At 34.9% G+C, this 15,933-nt stretch overlaps 1 protein-coding gene across 1 annotated transcript; it reads left to right on the forward strand.

Annotated features, from left to right (window-relative positions):
- Positions 1-474: 474 nt before the first annotated feature.
- Positions 475-11,811, forward strand: LOC111381020 (probable sodium/metabolite cotransporter BASS4, chloroplastic). Its single transcript, XM_023004717.1, has 14 exons — positions 475-789; positions 883-991; positions 2,364-2,471; positions 2,619-2,686; positions 3,723-3,801; positions 4,788-4,846; positions 4,959-5,027; positions 5,882-5,995; positions 7,259-7,280; positions 8,256-8,323; positions 9,981-10,066; positions 10,869-10,998; positions 11,235-11,336; positions 11,417-11,811. The coding sequence occupies exons 1-14, from the start codon at positions 595-597 to the stop codon at positions 11,489-11,491; spliced, it is 1,284 nt and encodes a 427-aa protein (XP_022860485.1). The 5' UTR covers positions 475-594; the 3' UTR covers positions 11,492-11,811.
- Positions 11,812-15,933: the final 4,122 nt, after the last annotated feature.

Genomic DNA, 15,933 nt, shown 5'->3' on the forward strand with positions numbered 1-15,933 from the left:
TATTTTTGAAAATAATATATCAAACGTGTTTTGAGTGTTTTAGGAAATTGAGAGCGAAAAACTATCTGAAAAATGACAAATCGAACGAACTATAAGTTTCCGTATGATTCTTTGTAGGCTTATTATTGAAGAGGTTGCATCTGATTCTCTTCTTCCCTTCTCAAGTAAAATTGTATTTATATTTTCATATTGATAATGTTTAACTGAATATTTTGAAAAGTCTTTTTAAGATTGATTAGTCACATTAATTTTTATTACTTACCTATATTATCTATCTTTAATGAAAACGAATATTTGGCCCCCGTTTGGTTTCACTAAAAGGATGAATTAAAATTCAATTTAAAGTTTTAATGAAATAGAATTCACAAATTTTCAATCCATCAACTTTTATCAAAATTTACTTATACTTTATTTATTTTTTTAATCTAAACCAAATGGGGGACTTTATTTTTTTGAGGATTGTGAATTGAATGAAATTTGTGTGTGGTTGAGGTTCAGGTTGTACAGAAACACTGTCCACCAAATAGCGGCTCGTACAACTCACCCAGGCGCAGGTCATTGTAAAAAAGTGCACCGTCTTCGTGTGCACCCAAAATGGCGGGAACGCTCCAAACCCTAAGTATCCGCCCTCCGGTCGCCGGTGCTCCGCCGTTCCGTCTACTTAATCCAATATTTCCGTCGATTGCGTTCCCCTTTTCAGGTCACAAGGCCCGTAATTCATGTTTTCTTTGGAAACGCAGCCCCATTTCAACAATTCCAATTATCAAAGCCAGTGCACAATCCCATCAGGTTCACTTTCTTCCATCTACCCCCTCTTTATTTAAAGAAATTTGTTATTTTTTTGGTTTTGCAAGCTCTGAGCAGAATTTCTGGTGTGTTTAGGGAAGTGGCGATGATAAAAATGAACTCTCACCAATTTTGAGTTCCGGAAGACCTTCAAATTGGACAAAACCATTGATGAATTTTGCATCTAATAACTTTCTCCCATTAGGTATCTTGGCGATGCGCACGCTCTCTTAAATAAATGCAAAATCTTCTGTTTGAAACAGTACCTGTCTGATGATTTCATTGCATTTATTAAGTTGCTTTTTGAAAAATGAAGATATCTGATGTTCAAAATTGAGCCTTTTTATTAGAATCTGGATTGGATGAATAAATATGTGGACTGTTAAAGAGGATCATTTGAATAAATTTTTTTACAAGCGAACCATCTATCATCAGTTAAAACTCTTCTACAATCATCACAAGTTGTTTAGAAAATCACTTCCTTATACTATAGCTGGAGAACATGCTAAAGAGGACTCTCATAGTCACACCACTTTTTCCTTCCTTTTTATTTTTATTTTTTATTTTTTTGGTAGTAACAAACAACCTACTTAGAATAATAATGTCTAAAAATTAACTTCGTGTTATTCACAATCCTTCATGATAGTTTTAATCATTAATTTCTTAAGTTTTAAATTTAAATTCCATTTCCTGTGATGCGCTCAACTTGTGTGTCCAGATTATCAGTCTGAAGCACGTTCTTCTCCCTTCAAACTTTCAGTATAAACCTTTAACTATTGTTTCCTTAAACTAAGAGAATTAGATGGCAAGAGACAAACAAGGGAAGATAGAAGGATTATGACTATCAAATAATTGATAACTGGTTTGAGAGAATCACCTTTTAATGCAAAGGCGCGCGCGCACACACACACACACACACACACACACACACATATATATATATATACACACACACACACACACACACACACACACAGACATTGCCCAACCAGAAGATCATTTACTTGCATTATTTTGATGTATATGAAGATTTTTGAAACATGGATTAAGTTGTGCATATGCAATGCTACATTTTTTGTACTAGTGGTAGGTTGGAAGTTAACAGTACCTCATTACTGTGGTGATAGAGTTTAAATTTTTAGTGGTTTGTCAGCATTGTCAACATGATGGGAGACATGTGAGTAAGATACATAATAGATTTGCTTATGGCATTCATGGCACCAAGTTGTGTAGAGCTTCCATGCAATAGCTTTGCAATATTCTTTCAGTTTGGTTTCCATTGTCCCTAAACTTTATTCTGTTTTCTGTGGACGGTTTTAATGTGGTGATAGAGTTTAAATTATTAGTGGTCTGACAATATTGCCAATACGATAGGAGACATGGGGGCAAGATGCGTAATAGATTGGCATATGTTATTCATGAACCCAAGTTGTGTAGAGCTTCATTTCAATGGTTCTCAATATTCTTTCAGTTTGGTCACCATTTTCCCTAAGTTTGTTGGGTTCTGTTTTCTGCTGATGATTTAACCTTGCAATATTGTATCAGTGGTTAAAATATTGGCATAATATTTTATGCAGCTCTTGTCTGTGGAGTAGCATTTGGACTTTCAAATCCTGGCCTTGGTTGTCTTGCTGACAGATATGGATTGTCTAAATTTAGCACTTTTGGAATATTTATCATTTCAGGTAAGGTTGTCTCTGATTTGGCAGTTTCTACATTGACCACGTCTAAATTTGTTTTCTTGCCTATAAATATTTACTGTTACCCATTTTTGCCGTTGTTTTACTATCCTCGACATACTTGATATCTTCTCTTGCCTTTCTATTATACAGGATTGACATTGCGCAGTGATGAAGTTGGTGCTGCTGCGGAAGCATGGCCAGTTGGACTTTTTGGGCTTGTACGTTGTCAAATTCTTATGTGCCAGTATAGTTTAAGTGCTGCCATTCTTCATTTTTTCTTCATCTTCTTGTTCACTGTACTGATTTTCTTGGATAGAAGTTTCTTTTGATATCTTTTGGTCTCCAGTTTATTCTCTCTTTTTAGGGTGGGAGATAATAAGGTGTTCAAAAGGTCAATATGCTATTAGGAACCTAAAATGCAATTCGCAACAGTAATAGTACTCATGGTGTAAAGTATCCCAATTGAGTTATGCCTCAGAGGGAGGCGTCTAAAAAATGCTTCATGGCACTAATATTGAGGCAATTTTGGAGGCATTCACCTTAACTGAGTGAGGTCTATGCCTCATTGCACCACCTCAAGGCTTGTGATGTGTGTTCTCTCTTTTTTTTTTTTTTTCATGACTTATTTACTTTGCTGTAGGTGTGGGCCCGGAAAACATTAAAAATCCTGATGGACCCACTTTGAGGATAACCGACTGTCCCATTAAAACATTACAAAATTGTGTTTCTCATATATTCACTGGGAATAGTCCATTGCCCTCACCAACTAAAGTAGTAATACTTCAAAGATTTTCTTTTGTTTGTTTGCACACTTAAAATTGTTCTATTATGAATTATTTAAATTGTTTATGATTTAATATGCGTTTATTTTTCATTTTAATAGTTTTTTTTATTTTTTCAAAACGCCTTGAGGCTTACACCTCGCCCAACGATGGAAAAACGCATTAGTACCCGATTACACCATTTTAAACACTGATAGTACTTTATGCATTGCTACATGCAGTTATGTCACCGTGTGCTTTGACTACCAGTTAATATCATTAAGGATGGTATCATTAGAAAATTCCAATTCCTTTATATGATGATGTGAATAATATGTTTGTTTCTGTTTGTCTGCATCTTTTATAAATGTTAGTATCTGGTTCAGCTCTTCTGTTTTTAATTTTTTGTTCTGAAATATATGTTTTTTTATGTGATTTCTCACTTTATTTTTTGATGATTGACAGTCTTTCTTTTACCTGTCTTGTGTTGCAGGGTTCAATTTTAATATTCACCCCCTTATTTTCGAAGATTATTTTGCTACTTAAGCTCCAGCCACAAGAGCTTGTCACAGGTTAGAAATTGGATTTGCTTTGACGATGTAAGTGGCATTTGGACCAGCTGCCTTTAATTTCAAGATTAGAGAATTCTGAAGGATCATTAGGTGTTGGTGGGGAGGTGATGCTTTTGAAGCTTCCTAAACTCGAAAGATGCTTAAGTTAAGCCCTGTTTGAGCCCCATTCTTTCAAACTCATTTTCAACCACACATTCTCCCAATAAAATAATTTTGCACATAAACTCAAATTTGTTCCTTATTTTTTATCCATATTCTTAAAAAATTCATTTTTTACAAAATCTATGGTTGAAAAATGGAGCTCAAACACGGACCAAAGAGACGGGGCGCAAAGCCTTTCAAGTATCCTACAAAGAATTCCATAGAGATTTTGTTGCCTAGTCATTAGCACCTAACCTGCCCCAATATGCTTCTTAGCTGCATGCATATATTGAGCTGGTGAAATGTTGAATCATACAAACTATTATAGTAACCCTGGTAACTACTGATACCAATTAACTTTATTTATTGCTACCATAGAAAAATAAAGCTGTTGGAATTTCTTCTTCTTGTAGTGCTTATTAATTTCACTACTTTGCTTGCATGTTACCTTTCCATTTATTGGGTTTTTAATTTTTAAAATCCTGATAAATATTGTTGACGACAACATTTATCTTGTTGACTCAACTGGAGAGGTGCCCTCAATCCCATTGCCACTTCTTATTAAGGAAATTTATGATATTGTTTTTGATGTGGTCATGTTGGATATACTTTAACCAGAGAAAGATTCCAATGCCCACAATTGACATGCACCCCTAAAGAATGAAGAAAGAGAAAGAAGAGAATATTGGAGCCCCCCTATTTTATTATTTTATTATTATTTTTTTAATTCCTTGTTTCTTTAAATTGCTCTTCTGTATGGGATGGGCTGAGAGGATCTAGATGACTTTTATGCTTTTTTTATACTTTTTTTTTGATTACTGTTTTGAGACTTTTGGTTTTTACAGGACTTGCCATATTTAGCTGTATGCCGACAACATTATCTAGTGGAGTGGCACTGACTCGGGTACGTTGAACGTCAACATGAATTTTCCAAAGGTATGCTTTAATTTATTTCTCGGGCCAGAGAGAAAAGTTTTCTGTGAGTTTGACTGCAGGTTTAATTTGGTAAAACGCAGCTAGCTGGAGGGAATTCTGCCCTTGCCCTTGCAATGACTCTGATATCCAATCTGTTAGGAATTCTAATTGTAAGTTCTGAAGCCAAAGATTGTTCATACTTCTGCTTGCTTAAAATTGACACCATACACGTTACATTCTGTCATAAGTTTGACTTTTTGATCATTTAGATATCAGCCGATCTGTTTCACTACTGTGACATGTTATGTGGAGTATAGATCTCCATGCCCATGGGTAGAGTCTAGAGAAGACAATGCAAGATATTAATCATTGAATCAGAAATAATGTTTTTCCATTGGAAATTTTGATTGAAAATAATGTTTAATATTTCCATTCTGTTAATGGACATCTTCTCAGAGAAAAGATCTGGTATTTGGTTCATCTAGAAGGATTTAATTATGTCCACATATTTCTGGGTGTGCCCTTGTTATTAGTCGACTTTGTCATGTGTGTTGGGATGTCTAGTTCACTGTTATCAATTGTTCTTTCGCTGTGCATGCAAGCCACATTTCTGTCTGTATTTACTTGTTTATGACCAGAATAATCTCTGTCATACTACCTTTCAAACAAAAAAAAAAAAAAAAAAAAAAAAAAAATTCTCTGTCAGACAGTAGGATAAATATTTGCACCTGTTGAACTGATGCAATTCTAACAATTACATGGTACCATGGTACAAGTATGATTGTGCTACCTTTCCTGTTTTTTGGTTACACAGTCAGATCTACTGCATTTAACAGTGGCCTTTTTCACTTTAAGCTAGATAAGCATGGACATGCTCATTCTTTGTGCGCCCCTCTCTGTTTTCCAGAGTGGATCTCAATTACATTGACTGTCTGTTTTATATTTTACTGCTCCTTAGAATGGTTATGATGACAAATTTTTTTAATATTATTTGCGAAGTGACTATTGCATATTCACATGTTAGATACCTTTCTCTATCTCAAAATTCATAGCTGCTGGAGTCGGTGTATCAGTTCCAACTGAGCAGTTGTTCAGAAGCCTTGTTCTGACACTTTTGGTTCCACTTATTTTGGGAAAGGTCAACATCTATCCTCTTAAAACTATTATATGCAATGTGCAACTCTTCATTGTCTTTGGTTTAAAATAGCATAGAAATCTTGCACTGCCATTTTTTTGCCTTTTTAAGTATTAATATACAAATAATGCATTACAAACAGGGAAAGTATCTTTCTATATAGGACATAAGATGTCCTGAGTTTGAAAGGTAAAAGAAACACTTCATGAATGAAAAAAGTGTTTTCGAGCTATATCAAAGACCCATAAGTGAAAATCAAGACCAGGTACCCAAAATCTTAGATCAAAGATGTTACCCAATAATGAGTTAAGTCTTTTATGGTTTTCTGTTTGTAGCTAGAAGTTAGTTTCATTTTTTTCTTTTCTTTTAGTTCTTTCTTTCTTTCCTTTTTTTTTTTTTTTTTTTTTTTTTTTTTTTTTTTTTTTTGAGCTACTATTTTTCTCTGGAAAACTGAATCTATATAGTACTACTACGAAAAATATTATTATGTGACAATACCTTCTTGTTTTCGTTGTCCATATGATACCATTTAAATGTATCTTCTCATTGAGAGTTGTTACTCTCTGAAAAAGTTACACTTGCTGTGATGTGTTCACAAATAAATATAATTTCTTCAGTTATCTGTCAAAATATACGGACCTTCAGTATTCATCTCTTTCTTATTTTGGAAGATATAGAAAGGAATGTCCTGTATAATTCTGGTTATCTAGACTCCCTTCAATGTTTTAGTTTGTTGTACTTTAGTCCTCAATTGACAATTTTCATTGATGTTTAAGAAAACTGCATCACCCTACTCTTGCTATTAACTCCATTTGCCATTACTCTTCCCCATCTTATTCTTGGTTTGATGCCCCCTTGAGTCTCTTACATCTCATGTTTGATTCTGGTTGGTATGTAGCAGAAAACAATATAGTATATTACTTTCTAGTCAGCACTTTAAATCTATGAGAATATGTAGCAAAAATGTTAAATGATTTTAAAAAATGTTTACACTGTATTCTATTATCTATTTTCGTTGTCTGAGGCGGAAGGTTTTTTTATCTGTTGAACTTAGTCAGATGTGCGGCGTAACTCAAGAGATCTACTTTTTAAATTTTTCTTCTCCTAGCGGAGCTAGCTTTAATGTTAGATAAGTTATGTTGCTGAATCATCTGACACAAATCCTTGCGTTTGAAGAGATACCTTTAGCGAGAAAATGGTATATTTTTTATAGCTTTAAAATTTTTTCGTTTGCAATCACTTATCTGTTTCCCTCTCAATTGACAGGTTGCACGAGAACTCTCTAAAGGTGAAACTTTTCAGATTCCTTTCATGATGATTAAACCACTGTTTTGGCAACCAATTTAAAAACCATTTATAAATTCAGTCAAAGTCACATTTATTTCAACCACACATTCATATGTACTACTAATTTATTGCCACACATTTTGTGGGATGCACTACTATTCATCTTACTATTTCTATTTATAAATTTGCCAAATGGACACTTCTGTGGATTTCTTTATCTCCATTTTCCTTATTATCTGTGACCCACTTTATAACATGTCCCTTACATTTAAGGATTTTTCGGGTCATTAAAATATCTGTATATTGAATTAGGTCTGTGGATGTGATGGATTACTATACAGATTGTAATGGAGATCACAATAGGAATAAAGAGAGTTATAGTTTAAATAGAAGTTTTAAATTAAGTTTAATTCTGATTAGATTAGATTTGTTATTTTGATACAATTACAGTTTATTAGGATTTTGTTTCCTTTTTAGTTTCTTGCTTTATAAATAAAGGGGCTTCTTCATTGTAATACACAACTAGAATGTATGAATAAACATTGATTTTTCTCTTGCCCTCAATTCTTCTCTTCTTTGCACCCCTTTCTTTTCTAGTTCCTAATTGTTCGTTAACAAGTTATATGCATCCTACGTCAGATTGCATTAAGGACTTGCCAAAAATATGAACGTATTTTACGTGTAAAAATAACAAATGTATTTTTATTTATTTGTTCTATTTTGATTTGTTTTCTTACCCTAATTATTAGTTTTCAGTTAGGAAAATTTTCCATTTTGATATATTGGCAAATCATATTTTATCAGGAATCTTAATTCTTAAGCATGAACGAGACTTGTATTTCTAAATAAACTAGACAATTGATTTAAGACTTACAGTATAATTGAAATTTCATGCAATCATAACTAATCACTTGGCAAAAGAAGACGAGATGATAGTGCTTTCTACTCTCACTTATGTCTCCAGTGTACATTTCAGGGTTGGCAGACTTTGCGGATAGAAATCGTAAGCTTCTGGCTGTGCTCTCTGCAATCCTCCTGAGTTTGGTAAGTCCCAGTTGTGGCTTTGTTGTCCCACCATCTCATTCTCATTTGTAATTTTACTCAAAAGAACTATAGATATGTATCCTATCTGTATCACATCAGATGTATATACTAAATTCAATTTATTTGGGTGGGATCCAAGCCTTCAGGACCACTTGAAGGTACCTACCAGGTGCGTGTTGGAATGATGATTTGGAGGACAAGCTTGTGGCTCTGTAAGTGGGGGTATTAGACCACATTTGTGGTAGTAATGCTGCTAGGGGTATGGTGCTCTGCCTATCCCAGCCTTCTGAGGCTAGTCTCACTTTACACACTCTAGAACATACAACATACTGAGTGCTAGAACACATTAAATGCGTGAACAGAACACAACATGCTGAGAACATGAGGTGTGGATACTGGATAGTCTCATCTTTTGTGAATTTTATCTAAATGGTCACTTCAAAATAAACAAAATTAGCAATTACAGGTCAAAGATGAGGTAGATGTACACTTACACATAGACAGAATCAAGCAAGTGATAGATGATACTATGATGGGATTAGAAGCGGAGGATCTGTTGAGAGAAATCCCGGAAAGAAATAAGAAAGAAAGGCATGAAAAGTGCACTCACAAGAGAAGATCGGCCTCGAGGAATGAAAAGAAAAGGAATGTAGTTTGATAATGTGCAAATGGAGGACGATGTGTAGCAAGGAGGAAACTAGTTGGAGTGAGGGAAATGATTGCTGGAAGAAAGAGTGTGGACACATTGGAGAACGACAAACAAGTTACAACACCACCCACTATTTCTATTCCACCGAGAGTAATCAATTGAAAAAATGAAAAATAAAACTCAAGAACACAAAAGATTTATAAAAGTTTGTCTCAATGTGAGAATACGTCTTCTCTCGCTGCTGCAGTAATTTACTATAATGAAAAAATGTTTACAAGAGAAAATTGCACTTTTATCTTCTCTAGCCTCTCTGTCTCCCCTTTTGATGATAATAAAAAAGCCTAAAGACGGTTTCCTATTTATAAGATAAATTAGGGCAAAACCGAATTATACAAGGACTCTAATTCCTTAATAGAATTTTAGAAGAACACAAATTTATAAACAGTTTAGCTCCTATTTGAGTTGCGAAGTGACAACAGTTACTCTTCACTACCTTATATTTACCTCCTATTTGAGCCTTTTAAAACTCATTTTTAACCACACATTGTCTCAGTACGCACGTGAACCTAAAACTTTTCCCTATTCTTTTAACTTCATATTCTCCACAAAAATCTCTTTTTACAAAATCCATTCTCAAAAAATGGGGCTCAATCAGGGGCTTAATTACAATTGCAGCACGATCAGATTGAATATGTCCATGTGCATATTAAGAAATCCATTTTTCTAACAATTAGCTACTCTGATCACAAGTGAAGATTTAAATTTTTGTCTTACTGTTTCTTAATGGATGATCATTATATGTTTTCTGGCTGTGGATATAGCTGAAAACACTTCTGTTTACTTTTTCGAAATTTCACATAAATGTTTTTTACCTGTGTTGCTATAAAGCAACAAATTATATTCAGATATTTTGGAGAAGTGCTTTGTTTTAAGTTTATGCATCCAAGATCAAATTGTCTTTTTCTTTGTAAGCCATTTTTTTTTTTTCCGAATCTTTGCTTTGCTCAGGTCCCATGGATGCAAGTCAGTAGATCAAGGTCACTGCTCTTAATGGTTAAGCCAGCAGTTTTTCTTGCAGCCATTGGAATGGGATCGTATGTTCTTTTGCTGCAGCTTTGCTGTCTTGATTTTTTGCCACATTGAATTTTGGCATCTATTGATCCTTTTAGCATACTTGCAGTTGGAGTGCGTTGTTAAAATTCTACATACATTACAGATTGTGTAGGTCCTTTAAGCATACTTGCAGTTGGAGGGCGTTATACTCTCTCTCTCTCTCTCTTTTATATATATATAGTTGTGCTACGTGAACACAATAGTGTACACAAAACATTACACGCCCCTCACATGGAGGGGGGCCCACACACAATAAAATGTTTGTGTGCCCCCCTCCATGTGAGGGGGGTTGTAATCTATTGTGTACACATAAAATGCTTAAATCATTGCAAGGATTATTGTTTGTTCAAAATTCATAATTAGCTACATGGGGTGAGCAATGATAGAAGTCTCTTTTGTACTCAAATCTTTATTCTCTGTATGGAGGAGCATCAGCTTATGGCTATGTCATTTGAAAGGTTTTTTTTACCTCTTCCTTTCTTTCATGATATTGGACCCAAATTTTACGAGAGGTTTATAATTGACACGGGTTTTATTATCTGCTGTTGATTCCCCATCTTTGTATTTTGTGGTGGCTTATTTAATTCAGATTGATGCAAGCCTTGTTATGCCATTAGAAGCTATCAACTTGCATGCATCTTTCGTATATTCAATTTAGCATTGTGAGTGAAACCTAAGGTCTATGTTAGTTGATTAGTATAAATAATCTAGACCACATTCTCCAACATTTCTGGAAGCTTTAGTGGAGCTGCATCAACTGATAAGATTATATTTCTTTTTCAGGCTTCTACATGCTATCCTTTTAGCTTTTAATGCTCTGGCGATTCAAAGCATTACCATCGTTACTGGTGGTAGGAAATCCGCTTTTGCAAAGAGAGAAAACGCCAGTGCTCTTCTACTAGTTGCAAGCCAGGTGACATGCTTGACTAGGGTCATTCATACTCTAATTTTTAACGTCATGATATGCATCACTTTGTCACTCCAAAAGTTTCAGGGATAAAATTAGATTTCACTCCTATTATAAATTAATAAACCATATATAAGAGTAATATCGGTGTAAAAAATAACGAATCGGGGCTATGGCATGCATGGTTAATTTTTTTTGGTGTTATTCATTGATTATATATGTTCTGCCGCATGCTTTTGTAGAAAACATTGCCCGTGATGGTCGCTGTAGTTGAGCAGCTTGGTGGTGCTTTTGGTGAATCTGGTTTGTTGGTTCTTCCATGTGTAGCAGCCCATTTGAACCAGGTCAGCTGCAATTTTTCTGGTCTTCTATGGTTCACGTCAAGGCTTTTTCTATTAACTGACTGAAATTATTTTTCGTGCAGATTATCATGGACTCCTTTTTAGTGAGTTTTTGGAATCAAAAGGAGCATCCATTTGACAATGCCAAGATCGCGTGAAATTTGCTCTAGACAATCGTCATCAATAGATGCCATTGCTGCTACTTGTCCTTCTAACTTCAGAAAAGAAGAGGTTGATTGAGAGTAGGATCTTTTCATTATTATGAGCATAGGGAAAACACTAAAGATTCATGAATATAAGCAGAACCCTTTACATGTTTGTGATTTGTAAAAAGATAGCTATGGTTCATTAACGCACAAAGTTGCACAATCTTGTGATTTTTTGGCTTGGAATCTCTCTATAACTTGGCCAGATTCGATGAATAATTATGACATTTCACTTTTTTGGAAAGAAATTTTTATTTTCGATTGCTGGATTAGTTGTTTTACAGTTGATGTCTACTGTGAATTGAGACTTTTTTTTTTCCTTCTTTCTTAATTATGTTTAGATTACTTAAACTTGATGATAAACATGTTATTATAGTTCAATCGGTCGATAAAATCAATCATGTGTAGAACCTTTTTAATCGAGTAATGTAAAATATGAGGTCATGATTTTTATGTTGCTGCTTAATTCATTTACATGTTCTAAATTTTACAAAATTAGTGCATATGTGAAAAGTGAATATAAATATGTGAATAAAAAGTGATTTGAGGACGGTATAATTTGGTCCCTACCCTAAGCAATAAACATTGTCAATTTGGCATCTAAACAATTATGTCACAAAGTCTGCTTCGTGGAGTATAGTTCAGTAGTGTAAATGACAGGAGTGAGGTTATTTCACACCTTGTTAGCAGCCGAAGTGTGGGGATTCGATTTCTGAGATATGAAATTGGATTTCTTGTAGGCGTAGTATACATGCAACTCTTGTTCCCTGACATGTTGGGGCATATCCGACGATTTATCCCCCTTACAAAACTCTAAGGGCGAGGTAGGTGGGAGCCCTCAAGATTGAGGTTCAACCTTTAACTATGGTAAAAAGTCAACTGCTCCCCCACCTATAAAATTACACATTTTATTTTACCTACTTACCTATATATACAACTAACATCTATATTCATAGACCATACATTAATATAATTTTTTTTTTAGTTAAAAGTCAAATATATTTCTAGCCTAAAAATTTTATTAAACATGATCATGTAATAACGCAAACTATGTACACTGCCTTTTAATTAAAATGTCTCTTTAAGACAATTCAACGAGATTCTCGATAATATAGAATTTATTATCTATGTTGACTAAAAAAATTATGATGTTTAGATAGATTAAAAATTCACATTAACTTGCTTAATTTGTTGAGAATGCTTGGTGACAAGTGTTCTTTTACCCGACAGAGAAGGTTATATTCATTTGTGACACAGTATAGATTGTAATATACTTTGTGACTCTCTATGTTTCTTGGATTACATTCATTTCAAGACTTAATTGCCCTTGTGAAGCTGTACAACCTAGTCCATTAAGTGAATATTGGCCGATGCCAATTGCACCCCTCGTGCTGCTAACTTGAGATAAAGCGCTACATTCTACTGATATGAGGATTTGTAAAATAAAAATTATTTATAAAATTAATTATTAATTTTTAAAGTAAAAGTAAGGAGATAGTAGCATAACAAAACATGTTTAAATTAGTCAAAAAGTTGATACGATTTCTAGATTTAAAATTTTTAAAATACTTAATAATATTTTAAAAAAAATTGTGTCAACGTGTCATTACAAAAGAAGTCTTGCGTATAGAGCTTATTTGGGTGGGTTTTTAATAAGCAAATAGGTATGATGGTGACATGCTCGGAGCTAGTTTGATACTATTTTTTAAAATAAATTTTGTAAAAAGTGATTTATTATTATTATTTTTTTAAAATGTATTATTAGAAAGTAAGAAAAAGTTATTTTATTGAAAAAATGTGTTGCTTGAAAGAATTAGTTTTAAAGAATTTCTGTTTGCCAAGAAGAGTAAGCTTTAGTGCATAGTACTTAGCCCCCGTTTGGCCCTCATTTTTTAAAAATGAATATGGGCAGAATAATATTTTTTTGAAAAATGAGTGGTTGAAAAAGAATGAAAAATTTTATATTTATGTGTAATATTATTTTATTAAAAATTGTATGATTAAAAATAGGAGAGAAAAAAATGAAATGTAATGTAATGAAATATAGGGGCCAAATGGGGGCTTCAATAATTGTTTGAAGAGTAGCTTCTCGGCCCGACAATGACTACTTACTTGCCATTTGGGAGATTTGACTAAACTTTTTGACTTCCCAATTTCACGCCCATTCCATTTTCTCCACATTCTAGATGCCGTCTATGGGCCCCACAAAGAAAGTATGAAATGATTCCTGACAATTCTTCATGCAAATTGACAGTGGGCATTGAATGGAACCTTAGCTTCTTTGCCTTGTCACCGAAATGCCATTGAAGAATGGTCAACATTGTCGGCCACGTATGTATGTCGTCTCCATTTCACAAATTCCCGAAATTGAATGCAAAACTCATTTTAAAAGGGGAGACGATAATTTTATTCATACGGATACAAATTGGTACATAAAACGTTTTTTTTTTTGGACAACTTCTTACTGACGTCGACTAATAAAATACAGAAACAAATGCTACATAATGCAAATAACGTAACACAAAAACAAAAACGCACGCGGCAGAAATTTTTCTTCTCGTCCCCATCGCTTAGTCGCTCCTAATGTAGAGCCTTTGCCATGTAATCGCGCAGCTGTTGCCATGACATTTCCTCCGTTCCTATTGCGTCGAGTTCGGCGACAATTTCATCCTGTTCATTGGGAAGGTTGATCTCAACTTCGTCATCGTCCACTTCTCCCGCTCTACGAAAACCCTCGTCTAGCCGATTGTTTCTTCTAAGAAAATTATAAATTTCCATTGTGGCCACGACAACAGCAATTTGCGCTCTCATACTGTAAGCTGACATTCTATCTAGAATCTTCCATCGCTGCTTTCAAACACCAAATGCCATTCGATAATATTTCGACATGAAGAATGGTGGAAATTAAATTGCTCGTGTGCATTTCGAAAACGACGGCGCTGTCCACTCGCAGAGCTCCCGAACTCTTGGAAATGATATCTAATGTCGGAGCCCTCGTACGGTGCCATGTAGGGCTTATGTGCAAACCCTGAGTCCACAAGGTAATATTTCCCGTTCACTAGTTGCGGGAAATTTATTTCTCCACTATGCATAGCTCAGGTCAATATGCGACTATCATGTGTGTTTCCCGTTGTTCCGGCACGAACGTAAAACATAGGTTAAAATCACACACATTCAATATGTTCTGCGTCAGAATACCCTTTCTTCCTATGAAATGTTCCCACATGTGACTCGACAACACAGCTCTGGCGTACGTCCTGTCAATTTAACACATTTTTGTTAGTTATCATCACGTTCATAATTCACATGGTGGGAACCGTAACCAAGATTAGGTTTCATGAGCAGTCCGGATCGGGCCGATGGTAGGCAGCACTTTCGTTGTATGCCGGATCTAGTTTTACCATAGTCACGACGAATGCTAGGCATGCACGGAGCATTGTCTTAAAATAGTGCACAATGGTCTGCAGCGAGTGACCGAATAGAGTTTGCACTTGCCGATATCCTTTTCCGTGTGCCAGTACGCAAAAAAACATTCCAACTTGCTTGTACACGTCAATATTCGCACTGCTCGATATGCTGTATTGGTCATGAAGAATGTGCGTGAAATGCATGAACATCGATGGATACATCCTAAATTCTTGAAAACATGTTTGCGGATATACATGCATATTTTGCAGCATGAAAATGTGGCCACACAACGTAGTCGGGAATAGATATCGACGTGCTCCATTCGGTGCCATGTACTCATGAACAGCACGATCCGCAACTCGACAATATTCAAGCCACGTGTTAATGTCCTCCTCTAGCTGGTAAATCACGTCTTCGTCAAAAGTCCGCTCGTCGTCGGACATGGAATCAATGTCACAATCTGTTTCCGAACCCGAGAAAATGCCTGAGTTGTTTGACATCGCCTTCAATAACTTTGACTATAGAAAGGCTGAATGTATAGCGTTGGAATAATCTTGTGTGTATGGAAGTAAGATTCGGCCTGCATTTGAATTCATTTGCGTCCATAATTTATAGATTGCATATGATAATAATGATGGGCCATTTGAAACAAGTATTGTGAAAGTTTTTCTATACTATTTTGACTACCTGAAGACTCCATGCAAGTTGCAGGGAATATATTCCCTTCCAAGTGAAAATCCCTTTCTGTGTATGGAAGTACAATCCAGCCCGCATTTGAATTCGTTTGCATATTCATTTTATAGATTGCATATGATAATAATGATGCCCCATTTGAAGACAAGTACTGTGAAAATTGCAGGGAATATATTCAATTTATTGATTGCATATGACAGTAATGATGGGCCATTTGAAGCAAGTATTGTGAAAGTGTTTTCTATATAATTTGGAGTGCTTGAAGACTCAGTGCAAGTACCAGGGAATATATG

Source organism: Olea europaea, unplaced genomic scaffold, assembly GCF_002742605.1.
Source record: "Olea europaea var. sylvestris unplaced genomic scaffold, O_europaea_v1 scaffold224, whole genome shotgun sequence".
Lineage (NCBI taxonomy): Eukaryota > Viridiplantae > Streptophyta > Magnoliopsida > Lamiales > Oleaceae > Olea > Olea europaea.